Genomic DNA, 23,311 nt, shown 5'->3' with positions numbered 1-23,311 from the left:
GCTACATAATGCATCTGCTTCAAATTATTGAGAACTCCCAACTCCCGATACATGTCTTATTGTATAGTTAGACCTAACAAATCAATCTCAAAAAATCCAAAAATATTTCGTGTCCAATCAAAGTCTTCTAAAACTCAGTGAACAAGTCCTGTGTGCCAATGTCTTCCGCCACTCTATGAAAACAATGTCAAAGACCCGACCACGATAAAATGTTTATGCCCTTTACGCTGAAGATTAAGGAGGTCACTTATATATACTGCACAGGTCCTTCGGTTGCTAAAGCCACGGACCTTTCCCCATCGACTCTTCTGTCATTTAGCATCACATTTTCGTGAGACTTTGATATCCCTTATCAAATAATCCTGGCAAGCTTATTACATACGTAACGGCAGTTGTTGCATCAAAGATTTACCTTTTTGTTAGAAAATGGTAATTCTCCTCTAATGCTTGTATGCAGATTATTTATATTTCAGATCTCTCAACACAGATAATAATAATAGATTTTTTTTATGAATCACCACATTATAGACATATTTGTTCAGCATACAAGTAAACATCCGTATCTGCAAATAAGAACAACACATATATGTACATTCAAACTCCTTTCTCTCTCTCCCACACACGCACATATTTTCATATAAGTTTTATATATGTCGTGATCAAGTTATTCATGTTTTATGTATATATATATATATATATATATATATATATACATATACATATATATATGTATATATATAGATGTATATATATATATATAACATATATATATATACATGTATATATATATGTATATATATATATATATATATATATATATATATATATTATAAATTAACAGTTTTGGTAAATAGTTTTTTAAAACAAAAATAATCAGATCCAACATGGATAACAGTGGGAATAATTGTTCTCGATTTTTCTTGCATTTCTCAGTTAAATCATCCATGAGAAATGCAAGAAAACTCGAGAACAATTATTCCCACTGTTATCCATGTTGGATCTGATTATTTTTAAAAAAGTTATATATATATATATAGATGATATATATATATATATATATATATATATATATATATATATATATATATATATATACATATTCACACACAAATAAAATCATAAATTAATAAGTGTCATCAAAAGGTCCTGAGCCGAATTCTAGAGCGACAATCTTAGAAGAGTTTTTTGTGCCTTTTATGATTTTGAGATTTTTTGCCTTTTATGAGTTTAACTCCATTTTCCTGTGAACAATACTGCCAGTTTAAGTACTCTGTTGTATTTCTGCAAGTTTCTACTGCATTGCACCTAAATCCTTCTGAGACGTAAATGCGTCAAAATCAAGCTCTTTTCTTCTAAAGAATCTCCGACACTTTGGCTTATTCACTTAAGGAAGATTCTCGGGTGAGCCCTATGCCTACGAGACGTTTGTTTGGCGGCCTCTGATTGGCTGGTATGGGAGACGGCGGTTCGATCAACTGTCGGATATTTTCGTCTGTAGCTTAGAAAAACTAGCACAAGATAGGAAAGTTTTCGTCATACCATATGATTCGGCATTAATTGTACAACGAAATCATCATTTCCTGAAATTAATACCAACTCCTACGGTATGACCAAAACTTTCCTATCTTGTGCAAAACGTGAGATAAATGAAGAATATAAACATATTGCTAGTTTTCTAAGCTACAGACGTAGATGAGACACTGAACGAGCCGCCTATCTCCCAGTACCAGCCAATCACAAACCGCAAAACAAACGTCTCGTAGGCATAAGGGCTCACCCAAGAATCTACTTTAAGTGAACTGTGAAGCAGCTTATGATGAATCTAAACCAGTGGAACTTGCTGGTCAAATGGTGAACTTGTATACCTTGACAAATATTTTCCCGTAGCCTTGAAGCAGAGTAATTCCATCAAGGCAAGATCTCTCTCAAAGACGGCCCAACGACTTGCCGGCCCTCGATGTCAATCAATGCTGAACACACTGAGGCTAAACAGCAAGTTGTGATGAAGATTGAGCATCTGGGTATGTCAGCAAATTAACACTCTGGAACTTATCACAAACAGGTTAATTAAACGTTATCAATTAACTGGTAGTCCTCACCTTTGCTTCATAAGATCATCCATCATTTGCCAAAGACTTATTCTCCGTTTATGGTCACTGACTTGTTTTCAACCTGTTTGTGATATTATACTCCAAATTTCTGAAGTGTGTCTTAGTTTTACTGTAGTGTAAACGCACCCTTATATTTCTGTGAAATCTTTCATATTATGTAGCGACCTAGGAGTAAATGATTGCAATGAGGTCCATCTTCCTCGCCGAAACCTGACGTGAAAGACGGGTTTAGTGGCAGTAGTTAATCTGGGAATTTGTACTCCTCGAATATTTGACTAGAAGCAAGCAAAGTGGGCGTTTGTTTAATGCGGAGAATAATAACTCCTCAAACAGAACACAGTGATGTATTGGCACGTGGGGAAATTTAAGCAACAGTTTGTAACTGGAGATGAGACGTGGTCATTGCTAAGATGCCGTAGATTTTCTTTGTGCCTGAGGCCCTTACTCAACCATTCTCGAACATGTGTATGCTTAAATGAAAAAAAAAATTCTCTAATTAAAAGAATCTGTTGCGACTTCAGTAACAAGAATACAGCGCTATATATCAAAGACATAATCTTATACGACAGTGTCACCAATAACCTGAAGGCATTCCGGTTATTAAAATTGAAGCGTTCAACTGGAATATGGTTCACTGTATCTATTCCCCCAGGAAAGTTTGATGACGATTTTTTATCACAAGAAGATATTCTAGATTTTTCACGCTCTATTTTAACTAAAACGTCACGGATCACTGGACAGAAAACGTGTAATTTATTGAAGCCTATCATTCCTTGCTATTTCCATTGAAATGAAATTGAACTCCAGTTCTCTTTTGTCCGCATCGGCTTTGATTCTAAGGAGTTATGCAGGAATGTTGACGGCATTTGGATGGTTCCATAAAAGCGTGTATACGTAATATAAATAAATAATAACAATTGACTTTATTATCATTATTAAAAATATCGAGAAATGTACGGTCTTCGCTTACAAAAACAACATAATTCAGGGCCTTCAACTATATTCTAAATCTTGAATGAGGGAATTCCAATGTTCGAACTGTCGATATGACTTTAAGTGATGGTTCCCTTGACAATGGTTTGGTCGTGGTCTGCACAGCAATTAACCCATTTTCATTCGTCTCTCTGGATATTAGGATACGATCTACATATAAACTGATTACCTGGAAATTTGCATACCAGTTGGGAGTGCAATAAAACCAGGAAAATTTATAAAAAAGCAAGTGTTCCTGTATACTGAGAAAACACTATATATATATATATATATATATATATATATATATATATATATATATATATATATATATATATATATACAACAGGAACGGTGTGGCCAGCAGGAACTTCAGCATTTCCAGTTATAACTATTTATTTCCATAACCTACATTTCGGGATATAAATCCCATCTCCAGAGCTAAAAGAGCAAAGAGAAATGAAATTCTATATATTAGGAATCAGACTAAAATGGAGCACAGTAGTAAATCATATAAATAAATATATATATATAATATTATATAATATATATATATAATACTATATATATCTATATATATTTATATATGTATATATATAATTAGTACACCAATGAAATTTGAATTTTAGATGAACGCAAAATGGTAAATAATTAAACACGAAATTAACAACAAACAGCAAAAATACAAGGCTTAATGACACTTTCAGGAGAGAGAGAGAGAGAGAGAGAGAGAAAAGTAACCGATGTTCACTTGTGGTTTTTGCGTTAATATTCCGGTTTCCTTTCTCTCTTTCTCTCTCTCTCTCTATCTACTGAATTGTCATTATGCTTAGCAGTTTGCTGTTTACTGTCGATTTCGTGTATAATTATTTTTTACCATTATGCTTTTATCTAAAATTCAGAGCTCATTGATGTACTAATATTTTATATATATATATATATATATATATATATATATATATATATATATATATATATATATTTAAAAGTATAATTTACTACTGCACTCCAATTTAGTCTGATTCCTAATATTGGATTTTTCATTTTCTCTGTTTTTATCCATGAAGATGGGATTAATATCCCAAAACGTAGGTGATGGAAAAATAGTTATAACTGGAAATGCTTACGTTTCTGCTGGCCATACTCTTCCTATTAAAGATTCGACTTTCTAGAAGCTACAATGTCATTCAATATACTATATATATGTATATATATATATATATATATATATATATATATATATATATATATATATATATTATATATATATATATTACACACACACACGTGTGTAGATATATACTTGTTTTCGTGTTTAGGAATCTCATCTGAATAGCAAGAAGCCACTGACTTCGAGTCTTGAATAAGTCAGAACAGTCTGGGCACTTTCAATTCCACTGTACTTCTGTTGTCATAAGTATTGAATTACGACCAAACTATCAGGTCGTTTAGTCAACAGTGATGGGTAAGTACCACGTATAAACAGGGTATGAAGCTAGCAATCTTATTAAAAAAGATACCTATTATATATATTATATATATATATATATATATATATATAATATATATATATATATATATATATATATATATATATAATATATATATATATATATTATATATATATATCATACTTTGCTCAATTATACCCTATATTAACTAAAGAACAGTGGATGAGCCCCTACGCAGAACACTTTAAAACCAAACTTCAGTGGCTGCCGGTAGTTAATGGAACAGGAAAGCCTTTTGAACGAGACAGACGAATGTTGTGTTGTTAGCTTTAGATTCGCTGAATGACTCAGGTGGCTCTGCTATTCTACTTAAGATACAAGAACCATTGCATATCTAATAACAGTTAAAATGACATTTAATAACACTAACAGCTCATTCACTAAATTTTCAATTTTTTTTATACTGATCTAATGATTTCCTGCTCCTCTGACACTCCATCAGACGCAGTTTTATTGTCTTCTAGATATTTCTCCTCTTCCTTGCAGACACTACTTGTGCCCTGAACATGTTTATTCCGACAAAGAGTCATTATCCAAACTCCAACGTTCTAATTAACCATGCTTACGACACCTGGGTCCACGTGTGAACCATTGTCGTTTACATTAGACGCCCAGGGTTTGTGTATAATTCATCAACGACCGTTTGCTTGTTTCCAACAGCAGCTTCTTTTTTAACAAAGTTCCTTGTCTTTGCAGTCAAGCTACTATTCTGCCTCTCAGGTTACTCCTTCTGTGTCTTAAGGTATGTTCTTCCTCTGAAGTCATTATATTCTGCTTCGGACTTCTCTCGCTGTCTTTTAGCCCTCTCTCCTGCCGCCATCGCTACTTTCTGCCTCAATCTACCCTTCTCAAGATGTTTCTCATTTCTAAGCTATTTATCCTACTTCCCAGACCCTTCTTCCCATCCAACTACGTCTCTCGTATTTGAAAATAGTTTTATGATCAGCATCTTAAGCTTTTCTTGGATTTTCCCTCTCACTCTTAAGCTGTTTCTCCCGCCTCCAAGCTTCGTCTTGATAAATCTCCTTTTTCGCGAGTTCTCTTATTTGCTCTTCGTTTCATTTTTCCCACCTGTACAGGATCTCTCCTGCTTCTAAAGGTGTTCCTCCGTCCTCTGAAGGTGTCTTATGCCTATCAGCTTAAATCTCTTTATTGGGTCTCAATTTTTGTTTAACTCGTTCCGCTGCTACTCTTGGTATCCGGGCACCCAACTGGTCAACATTTCCTTCTGTCACCTATGCGAACTCAGCAGCTGAAGTAAAATTTATATTTGAATAAACTATATTAATCAACTTCACTGATACGAGCACACTACAAAACTCATACAAGTCCTTTACTTTCATGAATGTTACATTAATTGAAATACTGAATATCGTTTACGCCGCTGCAATAGGTTAGAGAAAATTTAATCATGAATAACTATTGTCAAAATGCTCGATTACATAACAAGGAAATCAAGAGAAATTCTGCAGCAGCACAACAGCAGATTGAAAAGAACAATGCCAACAAGACTCGCTCACTCCTCCTTCCTCTTAACTCTTGGTCATGAGCACTTGTAGGGATTTCATTCCTTTCAAGTCATGGTCGCTCTTTCTCTCCGGATGAAAGCATTTTCCATCCTCCCTGTCTGGTCATCTTCTAATTCAACTGGAAATGTCGGCTATTCTCTAACTCGTGTTAAACTGATACTAAGATATGGGGAGGCTGGTCTTAACTTCATTCCCGTCCTACCTTCTTCGGTCATCTTTCATTCATGGCCAAATTAAAACTGCCTCTCCTGTGTCATCTGCTTCTACTTGATTTGTTTGCTTGTTTGTATGGTGTTTCTATGTTGCATGGAACCAGTGTTATTCAGCAACGGGACCAACGGCTTTACGTGACTTCCGAACCACGTCGAGAGTGAACCTTTATCACCAGAAATACACATTTCTCACACTTCAGTGGAATGTCCGAGAATCGAACTCGCGGCCACCGAGATGACACGCCAACACCATACCGCCCACGCCACTTAGGCGCTTGCTTCTGCTTGAAGGCTGAGCTCTGATGATGTCATTTCATAAGTTTCTCCCTCTCCACATAAGAATGTTGCTACATTTTCCTGTTTTGGCCTTCCATTTCTCCAACGGGACATTGCTTTCGGTAAGGTTTTCCCTTTCCTCGCTTGGTTATCAGACAGAGCCAGGACTTGCTTCTACAGACATTTTTCTCATGGCGACGAATCCCGTCAAGTTCAAAGGGACTTCAATCCTGCCTGCATATTATCTTTCCCAGTAACCAAGTTTCCTCTTCTCTTCCACTGCTTTCAAACTTCAATTACAGGCTGAGCTAAGGAGTAACAGCCACCCGAAATGCAATGCTACATTAAATCTGAAACAACAAAAACGGCCCCTCCCGGCAAACTTGGCATTTTCTTGACAAAGGCCTTCAAGCAATGGCAGACACTGCTGTTGACAGAAGGAAATAAATGCGACAAGTAATGACTTCTGTCTCGGATTCCCAGAGAGAGGGAGAGAGAGAGAGAGAGAGAGATCACAAGACCAACCAAACCATGACAACGGAAACAGCCGCCACAGACGACATCACAGAGCCTGAAAATGCTGTAGTAATCTCTCCGTGAAAACTGGGATCATAAATAGCAATGGAAACAGTAATAATGTTTCGTAATATTGACGTCCAACTGAATTTCATTTTCCAATATAAATAGTTAACGTGTCAATAACATCATATTTGTTTCCTTGTTTTTATACTAATAATTGCAACTGCCTAACAATGCGATACTACCAATCAAATCTGATACAATCAAAGGGATTCATATTATAAAACCATAAAAAATACATGAGGAAATAATTTCCGACGCACGTAACAGAGTTCGTTATCTGCTTTTTCATACAGACATCAAACTTCCACCTCTGCCGATAAACCTGGAAATTGGTAAAAATATATTCTGAAACAACACAATTAAAAATCGTCCACAAGAGTTGCTGTCAGATCATCATGAAAAGAAATCGTTTTTTCGTTGAAAAATCCTATTCAGAGAATTTTTATTTCGGACATGAAAGCAAACTCGGAAGAAAAACACTCTCGCAAAAAAGACACAAAGTTTTACACTAAAAAAGACAGAAAAACACAGGAGTTCGAACACGCGAACAGCAATTGGGAAGCATTTGGCTCCACCACACACAAAAAATGAGGAAAAATCCAATTTGTTATGCTCTACGTAAACACATAATGATGGAAAGCATGACAAAAAATTTATCGTCAAACAACAGATCAAAGATTTTTACAAAGAATTCTTATACAATGAATAATAATGAAGCATATCACAGGAAACATATACTAAGGGCAAGTCACATACATATAAAAATGTGAAAAATGGGTACATAAACATAAAATATCAAACTGCCTGTTAATAACTGGTTTCCATCAAACACTCTCTCGGACACAGACACGCAGATAGGCAGGTAGGCAGACAGACAGACAGACACGGACACACCGCACACGCACACACACGACAACCATTTCGACCTCAACTTTAAGCCTGACTGTCACTGTAGTGGCCTTGTAATACCTTTTGGAACTTCCAGGTGGCCTGAGAGTGTAACATTCTGTTGTTGGGCTTTAAAGCAGCCTAGGCACTGAAGAGCGAGACAAATAAACCACCACCTTGACATGAAGATGTGAAAATAAGAACGATATACATGGCTTATTGTTGCGTGACGCCATGTTGGAATGTTCATTGTTGACAATATTTTTTTAAACGTTACCCGGAGACAACATTTAAGGTGTATCAAGCGCTTTAGTGTAGTGAACTGAATTGAATTTAGAATTCAGGCCAAAGGCCAAGCACTGGTACCAGTGAGGTCATTCAACGCTGAAACGGAAAATGACAGTAACATGTTTGAAAGGAAAACCTCGCAGTTGCACCATGAATCAATTGTTAGGAGAGGGTGGAAAGTAAGATGGAAGGAAGAGAACAAAGACCCTTAAGCAATGTGTACAGTGCACCGCATGAGATGCAATGATGGCAATACCCCCATACGGGGAGTCAGTGTATTAACCTTTGTACTCATTTTCAAACAGGGAGAAACAATGCATCCTCGCTCTACCATTGGAAAAGTTGTATCTACAATACAGAACAAATACCACTTATCTAATTAACAAATGCCTCTATTCAATTCAAAATCATGAGTATTACTACTGGATGAAGCGGATACTTGCGATTTGTGAGTAGAACAATTCAAGCAAGACTTCCTTTGAATGCTTTCTTAAAGTCACAATTCAAGGAAAAGGTGCTAGCCAAGAAAACGAAAATATGGCGGCTATTTTTCAAGATAGCCGTCACTGTATGGTATAACAACTAAGAAACCTTACGAAATGCTCATAATGTTAATATTAGTGTCCAATTTATCTATTTATTGTTCTTATTTACCATATTGAAGTGCACAGGCAGAATGAATGACTGAAAACCAGAAACTCTGAGCAAATGAAGCTCATTAGCTGGCACAGGCAACTCATTTAGGAGGAGGCAATAATGCCATTTGCATAACGGAGATGAAGTACGACACCTGAGAAAAAGGATGATTATGCAAAGCAAAGTGCTGATGATGGTATTGCTTAGAAAGTGAAGTACATTTATACAATTCGGAAAGAGCAGAGAACTGTTCAACTGAACAAGAGGATAACTGCAATACTTTAACAATACTTAAAGAGGAGAGCTCAACCGTTTGGCGTTTTCAGAATTTGTAATGTTCACCATGGACAGCATAGTTACCAACACAGAAATGGCATTAGTTATATATACAACATACCTGGTTTGTATTTCCGATGTCAACTAAACCAGGTTAAAGTTAAAAGGAAAAATTTTACTGTACTGTGAATCACCGTCAGAACTCATATCCTACTTCTCTGCCATATACTAAATCAGTTATTATTGTTATCTTTACATTCATCTCTGTGATATGTGCTTGGCGATGCCATAAAAGGAATTCCATAAATGAAATTTCTTTGTTCACGAAGCTGACATCAATTTCTCCTCTATGACTACCGACCAAGAGGACAAGCAGAATAACACAGTGATGCGAGATGACGGGGGAGCTACTGTTCTGATAAATGATGCATCATTCTGCAGAGGAGGACGATGGCTGGACCGTAAATACGACAGTTTGTTGCAACCTATGAAACAGTATCAGGGAGTAAATTTAAGAAATAGTCACCAGCAGCTCAGAAGACATTCTCTGTAAAAGCGCAGTAGCTCACCTCGGTTATACAAAAAAAAAAAGGCAATTCATTTGCTGAAGAAACAGATCTCCTCCCCATTCTTGATACACAGGACACAGAATTTCCTTAACTGCTCAGTTAACTGCGGTGCAAGATGAGGGAGGGGGGGGGGGGGGGGGGGGGGTGGGGGGGGGGGGGGGGGGGGGGGGGGGGGGGGGGGGTAAAGACCGGATGAAAACATTTCTAGGTAAAATAAAGGCTGACAACCAGTTTCTATGATTGTCCATCAAAAATAACGAGTAAAAATACGCCAGTTTCTTCAGCGCAATCGAGTACTCCGTCCGGTGGTGGCCTCAGCTATGCCCCATGAAACTTAGGCACGGTCGGGTGGTGTCCTATGTTGTTGGTACCTATAGCGCTACAATAATTACAATTATGGCTAACTTTAAACTTGAGTAGAATAATAACTACTAAAGCTAGAGGGCTGCAATTTAGTATGTTTGATGATTGGGGGGTGGATGATCAACATGCCCATTTGCAGCCATCTAACCTTAGTAATCTTTAAGATCTGAGGGCGGACGGCCAAACAAAGCCGGCACAATAGTTTTCTTTTAAAGAAAACTAATAAAAATGTAGGCATAAATAATCTAGCCAAAGTCATCCAACCAATCTGAGTCTAAATTACTTATGGGGGATTGCCAGTCGTTATCCTATCTTCTCATATTCGGCCATACTAGGTAAACTTTGTTTATTTACTAAGCCTGATCTAGTGAAAACCTTACAAGCTGAAGTGAGATTCCAGGGACAAAGCCGGAATTTGGAATACTGTCGTGGATGGTGCATTATTGGTTAACACAAAAAAAAAAAAAAAAAAAAAAATGCCAGGAAGCACATTCTGGTAATCACAAGCGTAAAGACATTATTTTTAATGTATATAGTATGAGCATATCAATCCATCTTGATGTCTGGAGCAAGAATTTAATGAGCAGAACCTATTAGAAGAAAAGTTAAAGACAAGAGTAAAATATAATCATTACTAGAAGAAACAAAGTAGCAAAATGTTAAATATGGTCATACTAGAGAAGCTTCCTTGAGACCACACCAACAAATCAGAACTGTTCCATTTCTCTCCTAATGCAGTGGGTAAAATGGCTGCAGGCAATGTATTCACTGTGACACAGGAGGAAAATTCCTCACAGTACCTGCGTCGGCTCATTGTATTCATGATAAAGCCAACTTACCTGCCTGGTGTGCAGTTATGGAGGGCTACTAGTTTCTAGCAACGGGCCTTGAGAAAACGTGGCTTGTATTTGGCGAAGGGGAGCAAACTCGATGGATTCCTAATCATATTCTTGTTTCCTTTCTAAGAGCAAAGAAAACCAAGGGGAAATCACCATTCTTTTACACCTTCTCTGGGTGTGAAAAAAAAAACCATAGCAGACAGAATGTCTTAATGAAGCCTCAGCCATCCTTGCAAAACTCAGTCAGAGTTCATCTGAATTTAAGGCATCTGATACAGAGGAATATGTAGCTGTGATGCAAGAAGAGTCAAATATTTTGCACTAAAACAAAAATCCTTCAACTTACTCCATCAACACAAAGGGTCCAGAAGGAAAAAGGATATCAACAAAGGCATATTTAGGGCTAGTGTGTCCTTCCGTAGCCAAAACCTCAGTGCTCTTCCACGCGAGGATGATGAAATAAAGAAAATAGAAAATCATTTTAAATATCCTTGAAACCATTTCAAGATGCTATCGGGAACTGACAAGATGTGGATACAAGACAGAATTCAGTGGTGTAGGGTGCAAATGTGTTAAGAATGGACTATCTTGTAACACACTCTATACTAGTTACTCTTGCTAGATTAAGTTAGATGCCTAATGGGTTAATATCACATCATATAATGTACTTTCATAGTACATTTAGTGTCAACATGGCAAAAAATCTAAAAATGGTTACCATAATCAACTTATTCGGACATATAAAGAGCAATTTAATAATTAGCTTTCCATTTTAACAACGATACGGCATTTGATAACATTAGGTTTAATACTGTCCTTATACCATGATATAAATGATCTACAAGAGTAGACATATTTAAAGCTCTTGCACAGTAGTTTTATTGCACTGGCCAACATCGAGTGATTTCTCACTCAGTCCCACACAGAAGACATCACTACCAATGCGTGCATGCGAAGCCTTTCTCAAAGCAAGACGAATTCTTCACTAATAATAATAATAATAAAAAGAGATCTTAGGCTAGCATCACTCTTTAGCACAAGAGACACACTCGACTTCCTAAAAGGAAGAAAGACATCGTGTTTTTTTGCTTGTTAAAGTTACTTCGAGAAACTGTCAGTTACCTAAAGGAATAGTTATTTTGTCAGTCACCTTAAAGGATAGTCAATTGCTCTGTTACCTAAAGAAAAGTGTATTTGACAAAGTTACATAAAGTAACAGTGTAATCGTTAGCTACCTAAAGGAACGATGTCTTTGTTAAAGTTATCCTAAGAAACAAGAAAACGTTGAGGTGCTTCCAGAGTTAACTCTCGCGATACTGAATTTCATTCAAAATAAATCCTGTCTCATGAAAGGGTCCATAACGCAGACTCTAAACTAAAAGATGGACATCTTCCATGAATATATAAATACTGGAGTGCTATAAGAATGGCTCTTAATCTGATAAAGCAGCAGTCTCTGAAAAAATATTTACAGTCCCAATCAGAAATAAGTAGTTAGGCTTAAAAGATGAAAAAAAGGACGCCATTTATTCTAAACTGAATACTACCGTCAAAACCAGTGGTTTTGCAAAGGAATGGTCAAACTCCACTCATTTAAAAGTTCTTTCGATATTCGGAAGTTTTGTTTTTTCGTTTTGTAATTAAGAGTTGAAAACCTGACCTCCATTCTTTTCAAAGACTAGCCTACAGCTGGAAAAAAAAGAAATACATCGAAATGTAAGTGAATTCTAGATCCAGCTATCAGTTAAGAGCCAAATCAACCCAAATAAAACTCATCAATCATGCCTGCCAAAAACAGCGATCGTGATTTGCAGCAACAAAAATCACTGGAAATAATTAACCAGTGAGAGAGCAGGCCCTCTCCAGGGCATGTGAATGGTACCTACTGAGCTGATCCGTTAACACACTGACCTCGCAGGTAATTACGCACAATTACCTAATGATAGAGGATTATTATACGAAATGATTTATTGCGTATTCAAACTGATGATTAATGAATGATTAATCAGGATAAATGGCTCAATGCGCACCACTCATTACCAGCTGTTGATGAGGCAAGACCGACCAACCATTTAGTATAAAGGTGCTAACATGCTAGATGGCAACAGTGCTTGACTTAAGCGTCAAGTGCTCAGCTATCAAGTCCCGTCGGAGCAGAGCAATTTCATTACTATGGCGTGGCATTCAGTGATTATTTTCAAAACTGACCATATCCAGAATCATGGTAGATTCCTCTGGAATCAGAATTAAGTGTGATCCAAAAACAGAATAATTACGATAAAAATGAAAAATACAACCGACAAATGATACTTAGGCATACGTTTAGTTCATACAACGTTTTGGCATAGTAGGTTAATGCTAACCATATATATATATATATATATATATATATATATATATATATAGATATATATATACATATATATATATATATATATATATATATAGATATATATATACATATATACATATATATATATATATATATATATATATATATATATATATATATATATATTTCTTTGCTTCATGTTGCAGCAACAAGAATATTTTAATTGAGTTACATAAAACCCATTTAATTTTCATAAACTCAAGACAGCCGTGTCACCAATGAGCCTTGGCTTTATCATTTATTTGAATAAAATCTTAAGTGATGAGTGTTAATCATGCATTTGGACAAAAAAAGTCGATTTGAAATCTCAAATACGATTTATGACTGACTGATATGACAGGCTAGTGAACTGCATGACGTGTAGATGTAGGCTTAACACCTCTCTCTCTTATTCTACGTGCTTGAGTCGACTGTTCTTTTATTTTGTTTTTGTTTGAAGATGCATCATCAGCAGAAGCTTACTTTCCACTCTGCATATGGCAGTATGCAGTTGGAGTATGTGTGTACAAAGACTGCCAGCTTTTGTAAGGATCCTGGCGGCCCTTTAATGAAAATTTGGTCATATCTGGATCTTTCAGGATGATTTATGTGCTTGGAATGTACGTATGTATATCTTGTGTATTCAACTGCAGAACTGCTGTTATTGGGGACTGAGACTCTCCAGTGTAGGTTAAGATTTCACAGATTTTCCATTCCAGAGGCCGTTTTTACTTTGTCTTCAAAATGATCAGTTAATTTGAAATATTCAATTAAAACCCACAACGACTAAAGCAGGCAGGATAAAGCGGTAGACAATGCGTCTGTATATTTATTGAATTAGATGGAATTACTTACCCAAAATGCAAAGCATTCTTATCGCCATAAACACCAGAAGCAAGGAAAATTTATTGGAAAACAAAGTGTTGGCGGCAAAACAGTGAATGACAAACTGAATCATAAGTGACTAACTTACTGCCCATTATTGCATACTCGATAGAAAACTGAACGTATGATTTATGCCTAAGCAACATCCTGTCATTTTTACTCGGTTATAAAGTGCATAACCTATAAGGAGCATCACATGACAGTAGTATATACATTATTTGTGCCTCGTTGCTTCATACATCAGACTCAGGAAGAGGGAGTGATATCTACATTCACCAGAGGAAACTCAAAATAATTAAGAGGAGCCAAATGTGCTGGGTACGTTCAGTACAATAAGGTGATCATTGTATCACCTGTCTGACATAACAAGAACTGGTAGGTCTATTCTATACGGATAACTTAACGGCTATTCTATAGATACAGAAAATGGGGGAGGAGGCTCCTAAATACTTTACGACAACAGAGGGGAGGGAGGGGTGTCTCTGGGCCTCTTTTCAGAGCTATGACGATCACTAGATACTGTGCTGGGCGTCGATGTCAAGCCTATTTACAGTGGGGAGGGGGGGGGGGGGCGGCAGGTAATATATCATACATAGTACAAAGGGCAACAGTGGGAACTTTTATATTTACATGGACAAAAGGGGGGAATGGGGAGCCTATGAAACCACATTGTCATTTTACAAGTCCGCATAAAAATGTATATAATATCCAAAAAAATATTTAACAACTGGTAACTTGAAATAAATCTTAACAAGAAAATTTTGTTTACACGGCAAAACGATCGACTAAGTGACTTAGAAGGGAAAATAACTGTCAAATGATGAAAACGTATCAGATGAGATATCTTCAAAACCCTAAAATTCATCCGTTTCTTACAAAATTGACTTCAACAGAACTGCATCACCGATAAGACATTGTCAAGTAATCATTAAGTTTTAAAGAAACTTGGGTTAGGGGGGGGGTTGTATCTGGGGGCTTCCTCCTTGGCTGGGCTCTCACCTCAGAGTGGCTTGGGCGTACCATTCAATGGCGCCTTTCTTCACGGCGGCAACGACCTCCCCTCGGACCTCCTTGTGGAACGGACAGACCTTCCAGTATGACCGACTCTCGGCTAATAAGGACAGGCACCTGTGACGGCGAATGACAAGAACATTAATCCACGAATCACAGAGAAATACAAGATATAAGGGACCCAGCAAACAAACGAAAAATAGTAATTCCCTGCACTGCGCTACTTTTATGACTTAATGGACGATTTAAGGGTCAGAGAGAGATATCACAATGTTCTGTACATATTTAAGAGAGAGAAAGAGAGAGAGAGACTGGTGTCATCGAAACCACGACCATATATTATTATCATTTCATATACAAATGAAATTTCCTAAACTAATTTCCTGTGGTAAGAGGTTTACGTTGTTGTAACATTACTTACCTCGAGCTCTATTATAATTCTGATGAATCCTACGCCACGGTTAAATATCACGACTTAGAAAAACACTCAAGCTCCTAACCTTGCAAACGTTCCCTGAATGCAAAAAGCCTCTTTCTCAAATCAAGATGAATGGAGGAGATTTTTTACAGAAAACTGAATCAACAGCAATCTAGCCAATCAAGAGGGATCACCGGACAGCTCTTTGGATGGTGCTTTCTACCAGTACAGGGAAAGGCGGATATTACATACAAGAGGCAGACCTTTACGTCCGTCTTTAATATCTATATTTAGTTAAAGCACGTTACGCAATACTCTCTCACTCTATTGTTACCCACGGCAATACAAATGATAGTGGGTACGTATACCACCTTTCATCACGCTAGAAAAATTACGCTAATATTTCTCAAAAATTATTTAAGTAAGATGAGTCTACCACCAAACCATTAATAGTAATGAGTATTTCCCTAATTTAGACGGCTTTGTTTGTTTGTTTGTTTGTATGGTGTTTTTACGTTGCATGGAACCAGTGGTTATTCAGCAACGGGACCAACGGCTTTACGTGACTTCCGAACCACGTCAAAAGTGAACTTCTATCACCAGAAATACACATCTCTCACGCCTCAATGGAATGCCCGAGAATCGAACTCGCGGCCACCGAGGTGGCACGCCAACACCATACTGACAACACCACTGAGACGCTTAATTTAAACTGTTGACACAAGTAATATGGATTCTCACATTCTTCCAGTTCCATACAATAATGATTGTTTAATATTATCCGACTCTGCCAACAATGCATTTGAACTCTTGATAACAGGAAGACATAATTATGACCTGCAATTCAACGGAGTTACCTGTAGTAATAAGACCATCTTCTTTCATTAGCTTTCAATTCAATAAAAAGGAAATATAAATAAGACCAACCCTCAAGTCCATTAAAAAATTTCCGTCACGATTTCATTCTAAAAGTAATAAGCGAGCTATAAGTAAGCAGAAAATAATTTTATTGTAACATCGCAGACACAGTCAGCATCTGCCAAAACCAAAAATCCATTAACACAATGCGTTGAATTTAGAAAACAAAGTGCAGTTGACGGTTAAAAAATAAGGCCATGAGCGATCAGTACAATATTTTAGTTCCCGTAATCAGTCCACATTTCACAAAGTATCTGGTAGCAATAACTGTCTTCATTTTTTGACCTATCTCAAGTTTTGAGCTTCACCGGTCTTCATTAAGTGTTTCTATTTTCTGAATTTACTCTTTGATTTACTGATGCGTCTAATCGCCAAAGAAGAAAGATTCAGCCTGGAATGTTCTTCGTGACGTTTGAGAGAAGGGTTTCGACTTCCTTAATTCTGAGTCCAAAATCTCTAACACCATTCGAGATGCCAAGGAGAAGAACGCCAACATCTGTACTATGAACAAGACCTCTTTCAAGACTTGCATGATGCAAAAATACTCACTTCATGAGAGCTTCAAGACGAATAGCGTGGGTCTTTGAGGGAGTGGGGTAGAACTCCCTGTGTCGTTGTATCTCCATCAGGCCGAACTCCAAGAAAGCCGTATACGACTCTCCTAACATCTCCTCCTGAAAAGATTATTCGTCAACATCATCATTATTATTTTCATTAACTAAATTACTCATGACATAAGTACGCTTTCACAGAACGCCGATATGTGAAAACAAATCAGAACAGAGGTTAGAAGATGCAGGTAAAAAACTTTCTTCCTCTGTGCTGATAGCCCAGTGACTAAAAAGCTCTGAATATATAACCTAATCCTCTCTCTTGAAACATTAGCGCGTATCTGAAAAATTTGAAAATATGTAGAATAACCACTTTCTGTCTCAGCAATAACAGTCCTGTGGCTAAAGATCAAAAGATAAAGTCAGAAGACATATTCTCTCTCTCTCTCTCTCTCTCTCTCTCTCTCTCTCTCTCTCTCTCTCTACGTCAGTAGGCCTGCAGCTAAACCTTAAGAAAATATGTTAAACGTTCTCAAGAGCATCAATAATCTGATGGCAAAACCGTACAATTCAAAGTCCTATCTCTGGCTTTAACAGCCCACTGGCTGAAACATCAAAAGATATGTTCGACAGTCTCTTCCTCTACATCAATGGCCATGTTCCTAAAATGTAACAGAATGTACCGGATGAAGCTCGTTCACTCTACATGGCAGTGTTTGTAGTCCAGTGACTAAATAATAGAAGACTTCTTAACTATCAAATATGGGCCTACACTCCGGCGCTCCCCTCTCAGCATAAATGTGCCACGGCTGAATATTTTGGAAAATTATTGGACTAACATCTCTCTATTTCACCTCTATCCTATCTCGCTCTCGGAGTCAATAGCTAAAACTCTATTTCTCGTGGCTGAAAGCCAGTGAATATGATGGAATAAAGTATGATTAACAATCCCCCTTTCTCCTTCCTCGTACCAACAATCCCGATGCTAAAACATCAGGATATACAGAGCAACCTCTCTCTCTCTCTCTCTCTCTCTCTCTCTCTCTCTCTCTCTCTCTCTCTCTCTGTCCAAGATTACACAGCTCTTTCTTTCTCTCTCTCAGATCCGTAATGTTGTGACGGACCTTGAACATCACAGAATTCGCTGACAGGAAAGGAAGGCCTAGAACCTTTCCAGGTATCAAGGGGTCTCTCCGGCGACGTTCATGAAATAAATTTGATATCTATTCCGAGGGCAGATGTGGTCTTTTTTAGTGGGTTACAAAATATAAAGTAATTAAAAAAGTCACTGAAATTTTGAAAACCGCTCTTCAAATTTCGATTATTTTCAGAATATGTCCTCTAACATACATATTAATATTAAGGAGCCATTATCATTTTCAAAAGTCCTGCCACAGTGATATTTAATCATCATCACCATCACCAATATTACACTATATATATATATATATATATATATATATATATATGTATATATGTATATATATATATATATATATATATATATATATATATATACTATATATATATATACATATTTCATTTAACCTGTTTACCGAGCTGTTTGCTTGACAGAACGTGAAGCCATGTGAAAACTAGACTGTCGTTTCCGTAGACTTTCCCAAATCTAAACTTGAGTCACGTAAAATACACCACAATCCAAGCAAATCATCTATCATCATTGAAGCTAATTAAACCACCAATAACACAAACCCAAGCGCTCAGCGAGTATCCGCTGTTTTTATTACTACTGATGATGAATATCATTACCATTAGCTCGAAGAGTACATCATGTATGTGCCTTCAAATTCTGCCAAATTAAGATATACTTAGGTATACAGAGGTAGTACATAATTGACTGACCTCCTGCAGTTGTTGCGATTTTTGAAGAGTACGTCTTCATCTTAAGCCTAAGTTGAACAACCAGTAATAGAACACATGGAATAATTACATACAATATCACTTGCGTAATGAACTCACTATTACTTGTATCTGATCCTTTCTGTAACATCAAATAGTTAACTTATATATATAAAAAAGTCTGGATGCTTATGAATATCAACAGCACTATCACATTTCGCACGAGACACACAGAGAGACTTGAACAGAATTTTTAATTATGTTCCTTTGCGTTATAACTGCCGAGTCACTGAGAGAGAGAGAGAGAGAGAGAGAGAGAGAGAGAGAGAGAGAGAGAGAGAGAGAGAGAGAGAGAGAGAGAGGGGGTCAAAGTGGCAATTTAATTACTCACCAAGATCTGCCGTTAATTAATCACCAAAGCCAAGGGAATATAGAATTTCACTGTCAAACAGGCCGAAGAATTAATCTCCTTAAACTTGGATGATATGAAAGATACTCTTGTTCCTGATACTCAAAGGATTCGGTCATTGCATCGGAAGTCAGAAAGATGGTTCTTAAAGGTTTGACTTTACTTTGAACAGCTGATTCACATGCACAATAATAAAGTAGTCATTTTGCCATATTAAGTAGATAAAATATATATTGTTAAATACATCCGACATCATCGAATCCGAGTTGGATTTGTACATGCATTAAAAATTTCCGGCTAAAATATGTCCTGGTTTCTGCTGCGCATATATATATATAATATATATATATATCTATATATATATATATATATATATATATATATATATATATATATTATATATATATAATACACACACATATATATATATATATATATATATATATATATATATATACACATACAATTTCATTTAGCTCCAGTTAATCAAAAGACAATAGCCACTGCGTCATTCATTCTTTACTTTCCGAATCGAGGATAATTCCCTGTGTAGAAACCTTCCAATTAGCCTTGCAGATATGACAACATTCACTTCTGCTTATTATGCAGAAACATGTTCAGACAAAAACTCCCTTCGTTTTCACAGTTCTTGCTCTCTATCTCGTTAGCATCTCTTTTGGCATCTTCTTTCCCTTCCGCCAGCATTTCAGATTCACAATCCTTTCTTCCTGAACTGTCACCGTACAGCCTCTCTAAAACAAGTAACCCAACCAACTCACAACAGTCCACTTCATCTTTTCCAAACTGGTAGTTCTTCCCCGCATCTCTTAAGACTCTATAACTTTCAAGATGTCTGGCCAAAATCCAGACTAAAGAAGAAAGTTACCTGAATCTGTTATTATTAGTACCTTTTAACTCATTTCGTTAACATAACTGTACCCAAGTCAGTAATACAGGACCTTTATTCCAGCACTTTACTCCTGTGGCGGTCGCTTTCATCTCTCTTCACTAAGAATGTCACAGCTGCTAAGAGTAAGTGCCATCACTCACCAACAATGAAAAAATGCTCACATCAGCCACAATATTCACACTTCAAGACTCCCTTTTTATTGCATAACATAACACCTACATCTGCTATTTCCCGGACTTCTCTCATCACTCCATCCATATGGAGACAGCAAGCTCTTTTCTGAATGTAACTTGTATACGAAACTATACTCTGTTTTTTTCCATCTGTCCATCCGCCTGTGATGTTTGCGTATGGTAACACAGCGTCCCGGGCTTTAGATATAGTTACATTCAGCTTACATTCAACAATAATAATAATAATGTCCTACTTCGAATATTAATTTTGTAATTAGCATACAGTAATTTATTAAAACACTTTTTAGTTGCTAATGTACACCCAGATATCCTTTTATTTACCTAAAACTTACACATAGTGTAACTATTTAAAGCCCGGGACGCAGTGCTACCATGCGAAAACACTACAGGCGGATGGACAGATGGAAAAAAAAAACAGAGTATAGTCACTCTCTATTGACAAGTTCATTTGTGAATATTTTCGTACCACTCTCACGTAGCAGCCATCTACACCATAAATTCTCAACACTCGCATCACACCTCCGCCAGATCCACGAAAAGCTTTATTTAGATATGTTGACACCACACACATTTTCCATTTATCCTTGAACCTGCTCCTATGAGCCCAATATCCGCTCATTTGTTAAACACATTGCCCCATCGTTGATCTCAAGCTTTCTGGTTTTGCTTTCATTTTTTATTCAAGTTCATCACGATGTTTAGCACATTTATTCAGTTTTCTTTCGCCCTGATGCTCTTCTTACTGCCACCTATTCGTCACTTTTTCCGGTACACAAAGTAAAAGTTACTGCTTGCGTCCATTTCTCTGGAGCCTTTTCCTCTTTCCGGCTTACATCCTACGATGCTTTCATTCCGATTCCTTACAATTACTCCCACTGGCAAGCTGAGAATTCAGTCTCAGAATTTGCACTCAGGAACGCCAAGAGGATTCTGGTTGAGAGTCCAATTGACATTCTGAGAGTTGTTTTCGTTCATTTTTTTGTGGTCATTATGTGCACGTAATTTTGGTTCAAATTCATAATAGTCAAAGACAAATCTATCTTTTACCGTTTTAATCTTCCATCATTCGGAGATTTCTAACACATACCAATTTCCACAAGTATACAGCAGGGGAAAGAAAAGCAGAACAAGGGCCAAAAAGGATTCTAGTTCGACTTGAGACTTCAGCAGGTCAACACCTGAATGCGATTAAAGTGAGTCAGTTGTACGGCTGATTGACAGTTGGAAACAACTTAAGGAACAAGAGAGGGATAAAGGGGGTATAACACATACCCATTCGCTCTATTTGTAACGTCTTGGCGTTGATCACTCACTTTCCATGGCTACTCTGTCAGCTACGCAGAACAACGGTCCTTACAATTGGCGAATTTCCAGTTTCTTTAATGTAATGGGATACAACCCTCCAGTTAGGAGGGGAAGATAAGGAAGCAGAGGCTGATGGTGATGCTTCTGTTATCAAACAACGGAGAACCTCTTCATTACTAAGGTTGTTGACGCTTCCACAATCAATCGCCAAATAGATAACAGCATAACGACATACAAACTCTCACTTAGTTGTTTCAATCATATAGAAAACGATGAATTAAATCAACATACACTGGGCAAAGGCAATAACAGTATATAAACGATAATGAAAGACCATCCAATTACGGAGGAAATGAAATTGCTATTGCCTGAAAAATTGAATCAAGTGAACCAATTACAAATTAAACGATATTACTGAATAAAACGGGGTGAAAAGTTGCAACGTCAAATACGAGAGAGAGAGAGAGAGAGAGAGAGAGAGAGAGAGAGAGAGAGAGAGAGAGAGAAGATCTTTACTATCAGGAGTTGCAAAGTCAACAAAAACAATAAGTGTAAAGCATCCAAATTCAGCGCCAGACCACACACCACATCGTACTAACAAGAACGACAAACTGCGCATGACAAAATATTAGACGCTCAAAATTAACCACAAAATTTAGGGATCTGACCCACTTCTTGCTGCCATTGTCCATTTCCCCTTTTACTCCACTGCTGTTAGATTGGTATTCACTTGTATTCCGCCACATTTAAGCAACATTACATTTGAAGGACTAATGAGTTCCAAAGAATTGCTCGGCCCCGGGAAATCCCATTCCACAGTACAAGAAGAAGCTGTGTTGGTTTTTTAAATCTCAAAATAGAAAAAGATACAATCGGACACCGAAATACAAGAGAATATAAAAAATGAAATAAACATAGGATTAGGAAATTCACATAACACTGCCAAAGTTATTTAGATACACACTTCTCTGAAAAAATGTGACCAATCAAAACACAACATCCAGAGGGTCATTTGTTATCCGAAGACCACATAACAAAGAAGTTAGTAAATCTTTGAAGACATAATACAATCATTTACAAAATTTATAATAAAATATAACTAAAGTAGGCAATGAAATGAAGTGCTGCTTCTTTGCTTTATCCCTAAGTCGGGGTTGCTATTTTTAATAGGCCTTTTCCAAAATCTTAAAAATTTCCAAGGACAGACAGGCAGTGCTTTGGCGCCTGTGTTCGTTCTGAAGTCTTCTCTCTTACGACTTCCATCTGAGGAGAAGGTCGTATCCACTTCATTGCCTGCTTCAGTTATCGTTTTTATTATAATTTGTGTATGTCTTTATGTTTATAAAAATAGACATCATTTCATCACACGCGTAAAGATTTGAATTACACGTCTTTAAAATGTTATTATTTTAAATAATTATTACGCG

At 36.9% G+C, this 23,311-nt stretch overlaps 1 protein-coding gene across 1 annotated transcript in view; it reads right to left on the bottom strand.

Annotated features, from left to right (window-relative positions):
* Positions 1 to 23,311, bottom strand: part of LOC135221282 (BAI1-associated protein 3-like) — a 464,894-nt gene that overhangs the window by 106,469 nt on the left and 335,114 nt on the right. Inside the window, exons 14-15 of the mRNA XM_064259094.1 lie at positions 17,205 to 17,329; positions 15,308 to 15,436 (exon numbers count right to left, since the gene is read on the bottom strand). Coding sequence (XP_064115164.1) covers positions 15,308 to 15,436; positions 17,205 to 17,329 — 254 coding nt within the window. The remainder of the gene's footprint in view (positions 1 to 15,307; positions 15,437 to 17,204; positions 17,330 to 23,311) is intronic.

The sequence above is a fragment of the Macrobrachium nipponense genome, chromosome 2, assembly GCF_015104395.2.
Source record: "Macrobrachium nipponense isolate FS-2020 chromosome 2, ASM1510439v2, whole genome shotgun sequence".
Lineage (NCBI taxonomy): Eukaryota > Metazoa > Arthropoda > Malacostraca > Decapoda > Palaemonidae > Macrobrachium > Macrobrachium nipponense.
This window is presented reverse-complemented; position numbering and strand designations above follow the sequence as displayed.